This window comes from Sturnira hondurensis, unplaced genomic scaffold (genome assembly GCF_014824575.4).
Source record: "Sturnira hondurensis isolate 20B ecotype Veracruz unplaced genomic scaffold, ASM1482457v3 Scaffold0003693, whole genome shotgun sequence".
Taxonomy (NCBI): domain Eukaryota; kingdom Metazoa; phylum Chordata; class Mammalia; order Chiroptera; family Phyllostomidae; genus Sturnira; species Sturnira hondurensis.
The window spans coordinates 11,466,287-11,481,652 of NW_028076324.1; the positions used below are offsets into that span (position 1 = coordinate 11,466,287).

Consider the following 15,366-nt stretch of genomic DNA (forward strand, 5'->3'; position numbering starts at 1 on the left):
AGGGTTCTTCTCACCATTATTACCCCTTCCTTAAAAAGACAAAGTCCCATAATTTTACCCAAAATATATTCTGAGCTTTCCATCTCCAAAACATATGAATTTAATTAATACCTATTCATTGTTTATCAAACTGTAGAAAACCTACTTTGTACGTTGTGATAGATCTTACAAAGCAAAACAATCAACCTATTCTGCTACTGAGCTGTGTGACCTCAGGTAAGTGCTTAACGTTTCTGAGTTTGATTCCTCTCTGAAAGAAATCAGTGACGATGAGGATGAGCGCCCCTGACACGACCGCAAGTTCACTGGGAGGACCAGAATTTGTTATGGGAAGTAAATCCTGGGACATAAATACCGGCTCCCTTTCCTAATTTCCTTTACTAGGTGTTTTTGTAACAACATGTAGAAACACGTTAATAAAAAGCAGCATCTTGTTTAGCAAAATTGCCGCATTTATTATTTTCACAGGTTTTCTTAGACTTTGAAATTTGACCTGGGTTCAAATGCTGGCTTCATCCGTACTCATTCGGTGATCTCTAAAGAAATGCATTTAACATCTCTGTGCCTCCACTTCCTCGGCGACAGAGACACCCCCACTTTGCTAAGGTGGCTGTGAGCACGAAGTTAGGTGGCATAGGGCAGGGATCTGGGCACCATGAGCATCCTGTTTATGGACTTTTGGTCACATGTGACAACTACCAGAAGCTGTTGGGAACAGGCATCGCTACCTGCGAGCAGCGGCATCAGCCCCAGCTGGATGGAGAAGACCCTGCACCGCTTCCACTGGTCTGCCGGCTTGGGGTCTATGTCCTCTTCTGCTTGATATTTCTTCCTTCTTTTAAGGTCTTTCTTACCCCGACCTGATTCTTTCCATTTAACTGTGTAATCAAAAGAGGGAAATAAGCATTATGAGGAGCTCACATTCAAGCTGCCACACTCAAACACACACAGGCTGCAGGGGTTTGGGGAGGTTCTGGAAGCTCCGTGAAGGCAGAGACCGTGCTTTGTGCCGCTGCCCTTTCCCAGCATCCAGAATGGTGTCTACGTGTGGGCAGCTGACCATTTATTTGCCAGTTACATGCAGGGAGAAATTGAAGGGTTTCCTGACTCGCCTCCTGCTACCCCCCAGGAAATGGGCAGAGGGGGCTAAAGTTACCATGAGCTGTTGGTTCCATTGGGTAAAAGCCAATGGAATGAACCAGGAAGCCAGGTTGGCACAGAAGGGGACTCAGTAGATGCCAGAGGTAGCATTTCAAATCGGGGGAAGGAATGGACTAGTCAGTTAATTATACTGACTGTCCATTTGGAGGCAAATGAAATGATCGGACATCTTGTGTCATATGCAAAAAAAACTGCAGACTGAAGATGGGAAACAAAACCTTCGAAAGCATTACAGGGATGCATAGGAGACTCTACTGACCTTCAGAGGAGGCAAGGTTCCTTAAACCTTACCACAAGTAAGAACTAGAAAGGAATAGCTAAAAAGCTATTTTACCAAATCAAACACCATGTGCAGAGTACAAGGAGAAGTTAACAGAGCTCAGTCTGTGATGTTATAATGCATGTAACTGACTATGTGTCATTATCCAGACGATGTAAAAAATAAAGATTATTAGTCCATAAGAAAAACGTGAAACCCAACAGAAAAGTAAGCAGAGGCATAAGAATAGGCAAATCATACGCAAGTGTGATCAGATAAGCAGGTGAGTGCTCTCGGAATCAGTCGGAAACCCAACTGGCTTCCGAGGGCCCTGGCCTCCCATCTGTTGCTACGATCACCCGCTTCTGCACCAGCCGTTCCTGCACCCTGAGACGCCTACTTCACCTGCCCCATATGATGGAAAATAATATTTTTAATAAAAATATTAAAACTAAACTTCTAAAATATCCAGGAATTCATTTATAGGAGTTATTTATGACACTTACAGGAAGAAGAAAATAACTCCATTAATAAAGTCATAAAGGAAGTGTGAATTGCATAAAAAGATACAGCCTGATCAAGGATGGGAGAACTTCTCAATGTAAAAATGTCAATTTCTCCTAAAATTAATCTATAAATATAATGCAAAAACAACTTTTTTAAATTAAGATTTTTAAATGACATTTCCTCTTGGTTGTACCCATCCCATTCACCCAAGCCACCAGCTGGGCCTCCATTCTCTCCATGGTCCCCACAGCACCCAAGGACACACCTCCTCCAGGCCCCTCTTAGACTCCAAGGGGCCAAGGGCAAGTACACTGTCAGCCAGAGAGGGCTATGGACTCGGTGTCTGAAGGTGTGGGTTAGGATCCTGGCTTTACCAACACTCTCCCAAGATTCCAAAGAATTCTGGTTTTAGAACTTTGTCCAAATTACTTCACCACTCAGTCATCTTGTGTGGAAAATGGAACAGTAATACCACCACACAGTGATCATTATGAATCTTAAGTGAAATAAAGTAATAAATGCCAAAGCACACAGCCTGATGTGTAACATGTGCTCATAAACACAAGCATTCCTTTCATTTCACCTGCATTGCATAAACTCCAATGTAACTGAATTTACTAAAAATCTACATGGCTCATGGTGGGAGTGGGCAGGATTAGCACAAGGCAGGGCTCCACTCTCACCCCCAAAATATCATTGGTCCTTCCTCATCCAGTCATGGAAGGATCTTCCATTCTGAGTAGCTTTGCATTTTCCTCGGTATTGTTGGAAAAAGCTTCACACTCCGCTGGGGGAGAACCTGTTAATAGTTATTAGCAAATGTCTCCCAACATCATGTTCCACACTAGCTCACTAAGAAATGAGGGCCTTTATCACATTTTGTAATGGCAGCCCCAGGTGGAAGGTTTGGTATGTGGTGAGCATTCAGTAAAAAGGTTGTTTATGATAAATGAGTAGCCCTGACCAGTGTGGCTCAGTTGGTTGGGTGTCGCCTGACACCCGGTCAGGGCACATGGCTGGGCTGTGGGCTGGGTCCTGGTCAAGGCAACTGATTGATGTTTCTCTCCCTCTCTTCCTCCCTCCTTTCCCCTTTCTCTAAAAATTAATAAATAAAATTTAAAAAATTAAAAAATACTGAGTAAATGATTAAATGTAGATACTAATTGCAATTATTTGGGCAAATGGAGGCAAGAGGGGGCCTCTAATCCTTTCCACAATATCCCACAAGGGAAAAAAAAAACCAGAAGAAACACTGGTTATCTATTTAACTGTCCACCTCAGCACTGTTTACATTGGAGAACACTAAAACTATTTCCAGGTTCCTCATTTCCCACCTACAGGGAATGATTACGTAAATGACAGTATTACCAGCAGATGAAACATTATTTTTAGTCACCACAAATCAAGTTTATGGAACGTCCTAAAGGAAATTGTGCAGGTAATGATGTATTAATCTCAGAATACAAAATTGTGCATTCAGGATAACCTCATCTATGTAAAAAAATCTTAGAAAAATAGAAAGGAATTTGCCATTACATGATAAATCAAAATATTACAATGCTTGTTCCTGGTGATGAAATTATAGGTTATTTTTCCTGCTTGTTTTATACTTTTTTACATTCACTGAATTTTCTAAAAAACACACATGTAACTTCTATAGTTAGAGAGGGTTTTTTTTTTTGTAAGCGACAAAATAGACGAAAACTAAATAAAGAGCATCAACAAGGAAAACAGAGTCGTGCAGAGGGGCCGCGAGTGCTTCAGCAGGGCAGGCTGGCTCGGCAGCAGCGGCGCCGCTGATAGACACACGCGCTGCCCCTGCGTCACCAAGCAGCCACTGTCCCTGCCCAGGTTCCACTCAGCTTGTTCCCCGAGGTCATCTCTACTCACCATGCAGAGACTTTAAGGGTTTGTCTGCTTTTTCTGTTTTATTTGGTATATACTCCTGGTTGCACTCCACTTGAACACGAACACTTTGTTCAGACAATTTCCTCTGACTTAAAACTAAATGTCTCACTTCCTCTGGAATGCAGGATAAAAAAAGAGTCATGGACTCAATCAACCAGAAATACTTATTGAATACCTGCTATGTGACAGTCACTCTCCGGGTGCTGGAGATGGAGCAATGGGTAAGTGGAGCAAGGTTCCTGACCTCCCTGAGTTGTTGCCTAAAGGGCTGCTTCAAAATACCAGGAAACTCAAACCTCAACTGGGTAAGGGCTTCTTCCAAATAGGACCATTAAGTACTTGACATATGTTATTGCATTTAATCATCATACTTCACTTTCAGGAAAGCATCACTGCTTCCCCATTTTACAGATGAGGAATCTGACACTTAAGGAGCTTTCCTGTTGTCAGAGAGCTGGCCTTAGCAAAGCCAGGTCTGCACCCAGAGCTTTGTGTCCCCAGCTGTGGAGATGACGTCTTTACACGTGTCTTCCACTTCTGTCAGTGTGGGGCTCTGCATGCCCATGGCTGCATTCAACATGTGTGGAATGATGAATGAGCAGAGGAAGTAAGTGGATGAATGGAGACAATGGAAGCTATAAGAAAGACATGGGGAAAATAGATGAAAATGGGTTGTGTTGAAGGATAGAATAAAATTTTGGCAAAGCGATGAGGCTAAGAGCCCCCTAAGTATGGCCAAATGCCTGAAGACCAGTCCCACAATGAGGAAAAGCCTAACGTCCTCAGAGACCGGGGGATGGACCAAGTATGGGGGAGGGATGACAAGGAGAAAGGAGCCTTGGGGAACAAATTATGAGATGCCTTTATGGCTGAACTCAGAAATCAGACTTGGTTCCCACTAAGGCACTGGAAGGCCAGGGTAAGGGGTCATGTAGAAAGCCCATGGAACAATGACAGAAGAAAGGAGACAGAAAAAAAGCTGGGTGCTCAGAGAAGAGCACCTATTTGGTGGGGTGGGCGGCCAAGCGTTGAGGACATAGCAGGAGTCAACTATGACTTGGGAGCTTCCAGAATGATGTTGCTTTTATCCAGTACTGAGACACCAATACACTGAGCAGATTTCATAGAAGAGAAATGCTAACTCTTGACTGGGACGTTCCATTCAACACCAGCAGGCTGAAAACTGACATTCTGACACACAACCTACAGTGCATCCAAAATTTCTTATCTCCTTTATAACAAACCTTTTATGGTATTTCTGCACTCCCCAAAACAAGAGTTTTAAGAAGAAAGTTTTTAAGTGAAAACAGGAAGGATTTAGGACAACACATATAATAGATTCATTTTTGTTGAAATTTTGTACCTACATATGAAATGACAGGGAAATGTTAGCAATGGTTATCTCTGGCCAGGCATCATGTGATTCTAATTTTTCTTCTTTTAGCTAGTCTATTTCTAAAATTTTTATGAGGTGAACATACACTGATTTTTCTAATAGAAAAAAAACTATTTAATATAAGATGCAGGTGATGTGAAGCCATTGATTGTCCTAACTGGGAGGCTACTTCTGGCAGCTAGAGGGATGCTGCCCAGGACCGTACCATGCACAACAGTCCCACAACCAGGAATTGTCATACCCAAAATGGCAACAGTACTGAGGATACAATAAAATGCCCCTGGATATAAATTTGAAAGATTAAAAGCTGGAAGCCCAATGTCAGAAAGTGTCCCTGAGAAGTCAGGCTAGGGACCTGGAGAAAGGACAGATTTTCAAGGTACAGAAAACTGGGTTCTGATTGTAGCACAAGGGGCAGTGTCGCCATGCTTACTCTAAAGTGAGAATGATTGTACATATTTGAAAGCCACTAAACGACAGCGTGTATTCACGCTCCATATATTCGCAGATGCACGTTGCTTTTCACCGTTTAACGTCTCTTAAAATGGGGCTGCATCTTTATAGTGAATGCCATGGCATAGTTTAATGGTCATTGTTTTACTACTATTTTTAAATTCTCTATAGATAGCACACATCCTCCCTTTTGCGTGTGCCCGGTGGAGGGGGCACTCCCACTGCTGCCTCCATGGCCCTGACCAGAGGAAGCAGGCACGTGGCCAAGGTCACCGGCTAGGTCAGGAAGGAGACAGGACTGAGTTCAGCTGCCTGACTTCCAGCCTGGCTGTTTCTGCTCTGCCCACCGCTGTCCTTCAAGGGCGGTTTAACAGGAGACTTTCTGGGGTCGACATAGTATTGGAAAGTTCAGAGGGTCTATGTGAAAATGCCAACGTGGTATCTCGAGCCGGTGGGATTTTTTTTAAGTTTTATTTTTTGTTTGGTATCCTCCTTTTTTTCTTCAAGGAACACACAATACTTATCCAGAGAGACAGGCTTGGGGTGGTTGCCTGCATTGGCACCGCCGAGGGGCAGGAACCCCCAGAGGCAGAGGTGGAGGCTAACGGGCATGCGTAGACTGGCGGCACCGCATCTCGAAGGGATGATGTACCACAGACCCAGAAGCCAGTGCGGGGGCCCAGGAACCACAGATCCCGGGGTGGCTGGCTTTTCTCCTCTTCCTGGTGAGGAGGAGCCACAGTCCCTAGAAACACTGCAGATGAAACCCGAATACCTGACTTACCAGAAGATCCCGCCTCTTCTGAATGCCCATCCATCTTTAACCGGTAATACCTGACTTTTTTTGAAATCTTGTCCGTAGTGTCCCAGATCTTCAAGGTTATTTTGTAAAAAATCATTTTCTTGAGTAACTCCTTTGTTACGTTCATGTTAAAAGCTTGGGTCCATGACACCCAGACTTTGTCCCCTTCACGCCATGGCTTCACAGTCTGTCCAAAACAAACAAACAAACAAACAAACAAACAAACAAACAAAAAACCAAACACCTCAAGAGACTGCCAGCGTGGGGAGCTAGGAGTGCAGGCCACGCCAGCCACGCCAGCCTCGCCCTGTCTGGTGGAGCCGGGTCCTGCTCTCCGTCTGTCCGACCTCTGTGTCTGGTTCTCCCCCAGGTTCCAACCCACATCGGGACATGAGTGTCATGGACTGAGTGCTGTCACACCTCTGGGTTTCTTGGGAAAAGATTAAGTTCAAGCAATTAGCAGAAAATAGTGACCTTTCTGGTGATTCCAATCCCTGAATGAGCTGGGCCGCAAGCACAGATGTGTGTGTGTGCAGGCAGGCAGGTGTGCACACACATGCATTCACGTGCACACAGACAGAAATCACAAAAGCTACAAAAACTTTTGAAAATACCAAAGAAATTATTAGGTAAAAATATCTAAATAAAAATTTATTTAATTGTATTATTAGGTCAGTGCAGATTCTCATCAGTAGGTCTGGGGTGGGGCCCAATGTCGTGCATTTCTAGCAAGTTGCAGGAGGAGCGAGGACACTGTGTGTGGTGAATACTAGGCTGTTTGCTACCCATGAGAACACACACACACACACAAACACACACACACCTTTACTCCCGAATCCAGGAACACTTTGACAATTGTTGGAAACACTATCACGTCGACTTTCTTAGGCTCTTTGTCATCCGGCAGAGGGAAATACTCAATGTGGTAAAAATGGTGACCCTTTACAACAGGTTTGTCCATTTTGGAGTGTTTCCTATGTTTTTCCATCAAACTTATATACTTTCCTCTATGACCTAGAAGAGACAGATTTAATAGGTCTTGTTTTAACCTCGTGTGGGGATGCGGACCTGTCCCACAGCTCCCTGGAACCAAAGCCAGGTGTGGGGGAGGCTGCATGATGCCACTCTGCCTGCCTGGCCTGTGGATAAGAGGCAGGTGCAGCCCTCCAGCCAGCAGAGTAGGAGGCTCCACGGGACCAGGACTAGGCACAGGGTGCAGAATTTCAGCGCATGACTCCAAGAATGATCGTCTCCTTCTATTTTTCACATTAGGCACTTCACCTCCCTCACTCTAGTCTCGGCAATAAGAAGCAGGTAAAAAAACCCATCACCGCACAATGTGATTTGTGTAAGAGCACCAGCGCAGATAAGATTCTGAAGAACAGAGGAGGCAGGGAAACTGCCTGCAGTGGTGGGGGAAGCCCCTTAGGGAACCTCAGTGGGGTCTTGTAGAGGAGAGCTGGCAGGCACTCCAGAAGAGCCCAGCAAGGCCTCAGGAGTGAAGCTGCACAATGTGCGGTGAATGGGGGGAAACTGCACAAAGTAAGGATGGGCTTCAGCCAGACCACCAGGGCCTCCACGGCCTGCCATTGACTTTAAACTGAACCCTCCAGGCTGGGGCTTTGCGGATCATAAGAAGATGCTTTAGGAGCTCCATAATCATTTAATCTAAATTTCATTTTCTATATAAAGATGGAGTCTTAAAATGTCAAGTTTTTAACATCCAAGAGACTGCATTTATATTAGTTTTGTGCCACCAGAAGAGTTAGCTTTGTGCAGAGCTTAGAATAAAGCTTCTCCAGCCAGTCCTTAGTAAGTATTAGGCTTTCCTGTGAAGCTGCAGCTGATCAGAATGCTCGCTGCATCTCCCAGGTCTGCGTTCTGATTCAGTCCAAGTGGGCCAGCAAGTGGGCATATAGACCCTCCCATCAACAGGAAGAGAAATCTCTACAACCCCGTTCGTGGACAATTTGGTAGATAATATCTATAAAAATATAAATATGTTCAGGGCGTCCTCAATATCATTGATAGGTTTGGGACTTTAAGGGAAACCACATACATGGGTACCTCGGTACTTGACGTTAATTTGTTCCAGAACTTGTGACGCGTGCTGACACCAACGAGTACGAACGCTGGAGCATTTTCTCTTGTGGGGCAGCATCACGACTCATGCTAGTTCTAGCGAGTGTGACGAGTGCCGAGCAGGCGCCAAGTGCTTAAACCTATTTTTCTCATCAAAATGTGATAAGCACAGGGTTTGATGAGTTCTGAAACAGATGAGTACTGAGGTAGGACTACAATGAAATCAATTTTATCATAGGCTAGTCAATATAAAAAAGTTTTTACGGCATCTCATCAACGTTATAAAAAATGACATGGAACAAAACATTCAGGGACCTGCTGCTATACCTCCAACCCAACAGTTCCACATCCTGGCGTTCGGGCTATGTAAGTGCCCACACACCAGTGCAAAAATTTGCATACTCAGAGGGTGACTACAGGATTGTAACAGAAAACTGGGGAACAACATAAATGTCCACCAATAAAGGGGAGGATCAATTAGAAACACTATATAGATGTTTCAAACAAAACACCAGCAAAGTAAAAACAAATATACTCACTTCTTCTTAGACATCTAAGATGTCAACTTTTTAAAAAGCAAGTTTCAGACTGGAATGGGTAGGATCTCATTTCTCTTTAATAAACAATTAGTATAAACATTTATAAACAAACCCATAAATACTCAAACATTAAAAGAAAAGAATTGAACCTAGAATTTCATATCTAGCCAAAGACATGTCCTTCAAAGGTATTGGCATGGTGAAAGACTCTAAAAACACAATAAATGAGTAAGTAAAACAGAAATAAACTCCTAGATAAAGAGAACAAATTGATGGTCACCAGATGGGAGGGGGTTGAGGGGATGGGTAAAAAAGGTAAAAGGGCCTTGACTGGTGTAGCTCAGTGGATTGAGCACAGGCTGTGAACCAAAGGGTCGCCAGTTCGATTCCCAGTCAGGGCACATGCTTGGGTTATGAGCCAGGTCCCCGGTATGGGGCACTCAAGAGGCAACCACACGCAGATATTTCTCTCCCTCTCTTTCTCCTTCTTTTCCCCTCTCTCTAAAAATGAATAAATAAAATCTCAAAAAAAGGTAAAAGGAATTAAGAAGAAGAAATTGCCAGTATAAAAACAGTCATGGAGATGCAAAGTATAGGAAATATAGTCAATAACATTGTAATAACTATGTGTGGATAGTGTCAGGTAGACACTAGACTTATCAGGGTGATCACTTTGTAAGGTACATAACTGTTTAATCACTATGTTCTACTCTTTAAACTAGTGTAATATCGTATGTCAAGAGTAATTGGATCCCAGGCTGGTGTGGTTCAGTGGGATTGAGTGCTGGCCTGGGAACCAAAGGGTCACAGGTTTGATTCCCAAACAGGGCACTTGCCTGGGTTGCAGGCCAGTCCCCAGTAGGGGGCGGGCAAGAGGCAACCACACATTGATGTTTCTCTCCCTCTCTCCTTCCCTTCCCCTCTCTCTAAAAATAAATAAATAAAATCTTTTAAAAAAGTAATTAGAAAATAAATGAATAAAAAAGATTCTCAGAAATACAAGGCCTCGTAAATTTTTGCTGCATAGAGATATACTGTGCAAATGCCTTTGGAAGAAGCACCAAAATAAGAAAAACAGGTCTAGGAGATGCTGCAAGAGACGTGAGGGATGAAGGTGACTGAGTAAGAACCAACTTCCTTCAGCTGGTGTTTGCCAGAAGTTTTTTTGCTTGTTAACCATAGACCCAAGATAAAAAGCATCATTGTGGATATAGGAGGTTACCACATTAGTACACAAAGTTCAATTCTCCAAGAACATTGGGCAGTTCTGAAGATGGTATACACCTAAGCAAATAGCCTCCAAAATATCCGAAACAACAGTTGACAGGTACAAAGAGAAGCTGAAATTAATCATCTTTGGGGGCGGGTAGTTCAAGCAGACAAAAAAAAAGGTATGTAAAAGTGAATATTTTTTCTGCTCTTAAGCTTGGCATTCAACCATGTGCCTTGCTTTGGCCAAATGTTAGCAAGTGGGAGGTGCCAAAAGACGAGAGCTTGAGTGACGGGGCTTGCCCTCTGCTGTGTCTCTGCCTTTCCGTAGTACGAGTGTGTCTGTCACACATCCGAAGGAGGCAGGGCCCCTGCAGGGAGCCCAGGCTGGATCCGTTAACTGGCTCATCCAGGAGAACAAGGGATTCCTGCTGGAAGCCAATGAACTGGGGAGCTGGTTTGGGTTTGTCACATGGCATTGTTGCACTAATAACTCATCAACATACTTTTACACCCAGAGGTTCAATACACCTGAGAATCTGTATTTTAAATCAGGAAAAGAGGGGGTGCACAATTAGCTGTTGGGAACCAAGGCCTGAACCTCTCTGTCATTTCTTCATCTGCAAAAAGCAGAAATAACACCACTTACTTCTTAGGATAATTGAGAGGATTAAGTATGTGGAGATCACACAAACCCTTATTCTCCTGGCCTATAGTGGGCCCCCTAAAATTGCAGTTTCTCCCCTGACCTTTGCTCCTGGACTCCAACACCCTTTTTGGGGAACCTGGTGGAGGGAGCATATGTGTCCTTAATCCCTGGGAGAACGTCACTCGTCTGTCTACGTGTATTTTGCCGAGAGCGTGGGGATGCTGCTCTAGCACTTACCCACATTCCCTGGGAAGGCCAGTGAGACGATGAATGTGCAAGGGACCACCTGGGGCAGGTCGGAGTTGAAAGCGCTGGCGGGCCTATCTGAGGACTCGATGCTGCTGCACTGGCGGTCAGAATCCGACTCCGGGGCCTGGCCCCTGGCCTTCAGGTACTCCTCCATATCACAGTCGCTCATGGACTGGCAAAAGCTGCCCATGGAGGACGTGGGTGCCACGCTCGCCGTGTCCTCATCCTCCCAGTCCCAGGCATTCAGTGACATGCTGCACTGACACCCTACTTCACCCAACACTCCTGACTGGGGAAAAAAAAAGGCATTTTTGTCACCATCCTCTGCTCCCAGGAAGTTAGGCTGTCCTCTTTCAAAATTAAACACCAGCTTCCCTCCTCCCTCCCCTCATCCTGTTCCCAGTTGAATGGCCAAGGCCTCAGACACTGCCTGCCGTACAGAAGTAGGCACTCAGCAAAGTTAGACGAGAAATGGATGAACCACAGAGAGTGGTCCTGGTAGTATCTCTGATAACCCCAGTTTCTCCAACTTGTGTCTCTGTCCCCCCCCCCCCCCCAGCCCCAGCTGCAATAATTTGGCACTTCTGGAATGCCTACACCGAGGGAGCACGGTTCCCCAGGAACCACGAGGGGTGGCCGCAGAAAGCCCCGCGCTTCCACTCAGGGAGGCTTGGGGCGAGCGGCAAACCAGGCCAGGGAGCATCACGTGCAAATGCCTGGCCAGGTAAAGGCGCGAGAATCCCGACGCAAGTCCCAAGCGGGCATTGGGCGGTGGTGGTGGTCAGGGCGGGGGTCGGGGTAGCTGCTCAAGACACGAGGAAGCGGAACCTGGACTAAAGCTAAGGAAGGGATGCGGCACGAGGCAGGCGATGGAGGCGGGCGGGAAACAGGGTCCCTTCAAGGCGCCCATGGTACCTGCGAGCGGATGCTCTGGACAACGGCCCGGGCCGGGCTGGGGCGACAGTCAGCTCCCACAGCCCTTGCAGAGGCCGCCTGGGCGAGAAGGCCAGAGGGCCCAGCGGGTCAACAGTGTTTGACAGTTGCTAGGAGACGGAGAGGCTATGGGGGGGTGGGGGGGCGGGGGGAGGCAGAGGGCGGGACTTCCTGCTACAGCCACCGGCCTCGCATCCAGCGTATGGACAAGGTTTGGCTCTCCAAATTTGGAAATAAGTTAGTTGCATCATTCATCGGCTCACTAATTCAATCTTAAAAAAAATTTCCGCTGTGAACGTGAGCGCCTGTGACACGCCTGACCATTACTTACAGTGTGGGAAAAAGGCAAAGCAAGCAACGAGCTCTGAAAACTGAGATCCCCTGAGCCCATCCCAGACCTCTCTCACATAGACTTCGCTTCTGTCCCCAGTGTCTTTAAAATTTCATGAAAATTCTGTTAGTGACTGTGAGCCCAAGCGGAGCTGAGGAAACAGGCTTCTAGCGGTGCAGTGATTTGCCTGAGGTCAGATAGGGAGTGTGGGCAACAATGAATTGAAATCCAGACTGACTCCAAAACCCAGTATCTGCTGTAAAATCTCCTGACACCCATTCGCACCCTCCTCGGGGAGCCCTGGCTGCTGTTCCCTCTGTAGAAGTCTCCAGAATGCAGAAGGGGATGGGCAGAGGGACACATGACAGAGGTGACTGAAAGGAAGAGGCAAAGGCAGGGTTCATGAAGGAGGAGACAAAAGACAAACTTTGGGGTTTGCCAGGCAGTAAAAGCAAGAGAGGGCATAGCAATCAGAGGCACCGGCATATGCAAAGGCCCAGAGGGGTGAAAGAAGGTGGCAAGTTGGGGTGAGGGATGATGAGGCTGGAGTGGCGGGCAGGGCTCCTGGTCCATGGCCATGGAGGGCAGGCAGGTGGGGACTGTGAGCAATGGGGAGCCACGTTAGGTTTTCTGGGCAGAGACATTAGTACCACTCAGCAGTAGTTCATTCAAGAGGTTGAGACCTGACATTCCACACACACTTAACTGCTGGGAAAACTAAGGCTTTGAGCTGAGATACAACCTACCCACAGTCAAAGAGTGAACCGTGGCAGAGCTGTAGCCGGAACCCAGGGCCCTGCCTTCCAGTCCCGTCTCCCTAGATTACTCCCCGGGGCTGGAAGAGACTCCTGCCACAATGCTGCCCACTGACCGGGGCCCTCCAGTATTCTTTAAGTTCAATCAATCTAAAAATAACACTGGACCTTAAACGCCCACCATTGAATGCCATACCCTGAGGTTCCACCAGCAGCCTGGGGATTACAGGCTATAAGCCAGGAAGTGTAAACAGCTGCACAGGAGGTTGTAGGAATAAAGGCTATGGGTCACAGCAACTCCCCAAAGGTCCCATAACAAGGGAAGGTCAGTAATACTGCAGATAGACAGCAGGTCCTGTTTTTCAGGTCCCACCTGCTGGCTCAGGGCTGGTTACCCTCCAAAGGGTCTTTGACCACATTATCACTCAGGGCAGCAGCCAATCCTTCCCACACCTGCTGTTGGGACAGCCCTGAGCTCAGGATTGAGAAGCCATTGGTCTGGGACAAAGGGCACGTTCCAGCTCCTGGATGTGTACCAGAATCACCCAGGAATATTTTAAAACTTTAATTCTGAGGCTGCACCCCAGACCCCGGGAATTCATTATCTCCAGGGTGGGACTTAGGGACTGGTAACAAACTGCATTTTCCAAAGACAAGCACATGGATATATTTCCTCCCACATGTTCTACTTACAGTGTGATGTCAACACTCCTTCGATCCAATAATGGGCATCGTCTTCTCTCTTGAACCCAGATAGACTTTGTAACCACCTCAACTGATAGAGTAGAGTGAAAATGACACTATATGACTTCAAAAGCCAGGTCATACAGCTACCATGTATAGTAAGTCCTCACTTAACATTTTCAATAGGGTCTGTGACTTTAAGTGAAAGGACACATACCCAAAACAATTTTAGCATGGGTTAATTGATTTAAACAACAGTGAGGCTCCTATGGCATCTCATCGATGTTATAATGAAATGATCAACAAAAAGACATTGTTTGAAGGCCTGCTCTAATTCTGCCTTGTTCTCTTGGGGCACTCATCCTAAAAGATCTGGCCACCATGCTGGGAAGAAGCACAAACAGCCGCATGGAAAACACACGTGTAGATGTGCTGGCCAACAGCCCCAGCTGCTCCCTGCTGACTTCCAGCCACAATTAGCACGCGTGGTGAGAGCGCCAGACTTCTGATAATTCCAGCTCCTGGTCTTTGAGACACTGTGCACGGCAGAAACCGGTTGCCTTGACTAAGCCCTCCCCAGACTGTGGAATTGTGACCAAAGTCAATTATTATCATTTTAATCTACCGAGTTTAGGGATGACTTGTACAATAACAAATAACTGGAACGGAACTCACATGTTTTAAAGTTACCCGCAAGAATCTTGCACAGCTAAGATTTGTAACTACTGCCCTGAGAGAGGTGGCGTCCAGGTCAAAACCCAGGGCATCATGGGGTGGAATGAGGGCAAAGGTTCTAAGGTGTAAGAGGTGGTTCCATAACCTCACCTTAGAAAGACGGTTTCAGGGTTGACAAAGTCAAAGCAAAAGGGGGCATCTGTTTCAGTTGTCTACTGCTGCATAACAAACCGTACCAAAACTTAGGGGCATAAAATTGCCACTTGCCACTATTCAAAATCCTATGGGTTCCCTGGTGTTGCCTAGGCTTACTCAAAGGCCTGTGCTCAGCCGAGGGTCAACAGGGCTGGAAAGCCCCAAATGGCACCATTCAAATGTCTTGCAGTGGGTGCCATTGGATGCGGCCCCTGACCCCCATCCTCAGGCTGAACTGGCTTCATCACATGGCGTTCTCAGGGCAGGGTTCCAAGAGGCCAAAGGTGGAAGCTGCAAGGCCTCTTAGGGCCTCCCTCGGCCGGTAACTGGCACAGTGTTACCTCACCATATCCCACCTGTAAAGAAACTCTGAGGCCACTCCTGGAAATGGTGGCCAGGAGGAGAGACTTGAGGCAGTGATGGAGCCCAGCGACCTAGGCACGAAGGCTGGCGTTGAGGGTCTCGGCCCGTGACTCGTACTATCGACTTGTGGGCACACCCAGTGGCTGACAAGCGCCCTGGTGGGCGTCTGGGGGCTAGACCACAGCATGGAGAATGAGATGGTGGTGGACTGGCTTA

General features: G+C 46.4%; 1 protein-coding gene across 1 annotated transcript in view; it reads right to left on the minus strand.

Annotated features, from left to right (window-relative positions):
• CFAP92 (cilia and flagella associated protein 92 (putative)) overlaps positions 1–12,210 on the minus strand; it is a 31,363-nt gene extending 19,153 nt beyond the window's left edge. The window contains exons 1-6 of the mRNA XM_037042723.1: positions 12,130–12,210; positions 11,203–11,503; positions 7,310–7,500; positions 6,469–6,673; positions 3,818–3,949; positions 729–878 (exon numbers count right to left, since the gene is read on the minus strand). Coding sequence (XP_036898618.1) covers positions 729–878; positions 3,818–3,949; positions 6,469–6,673; positions 7,310–7,500; positions 11,203–11,467 — 943 coding nt within the window. The 5' untranslated portion in view covers positions 11,468–11,503; positions 12,130–12,210. The remainder of the gene's footprint in view (positions 1–728; positions 879–3,817; positions 3,950–6,468; positions 6,674–7,309; positions 7,501–11,202; positions 11,504–12,129) is intronic.
• Positions 12,211–15,366: the final 3,156 nt, after the last annotated feature.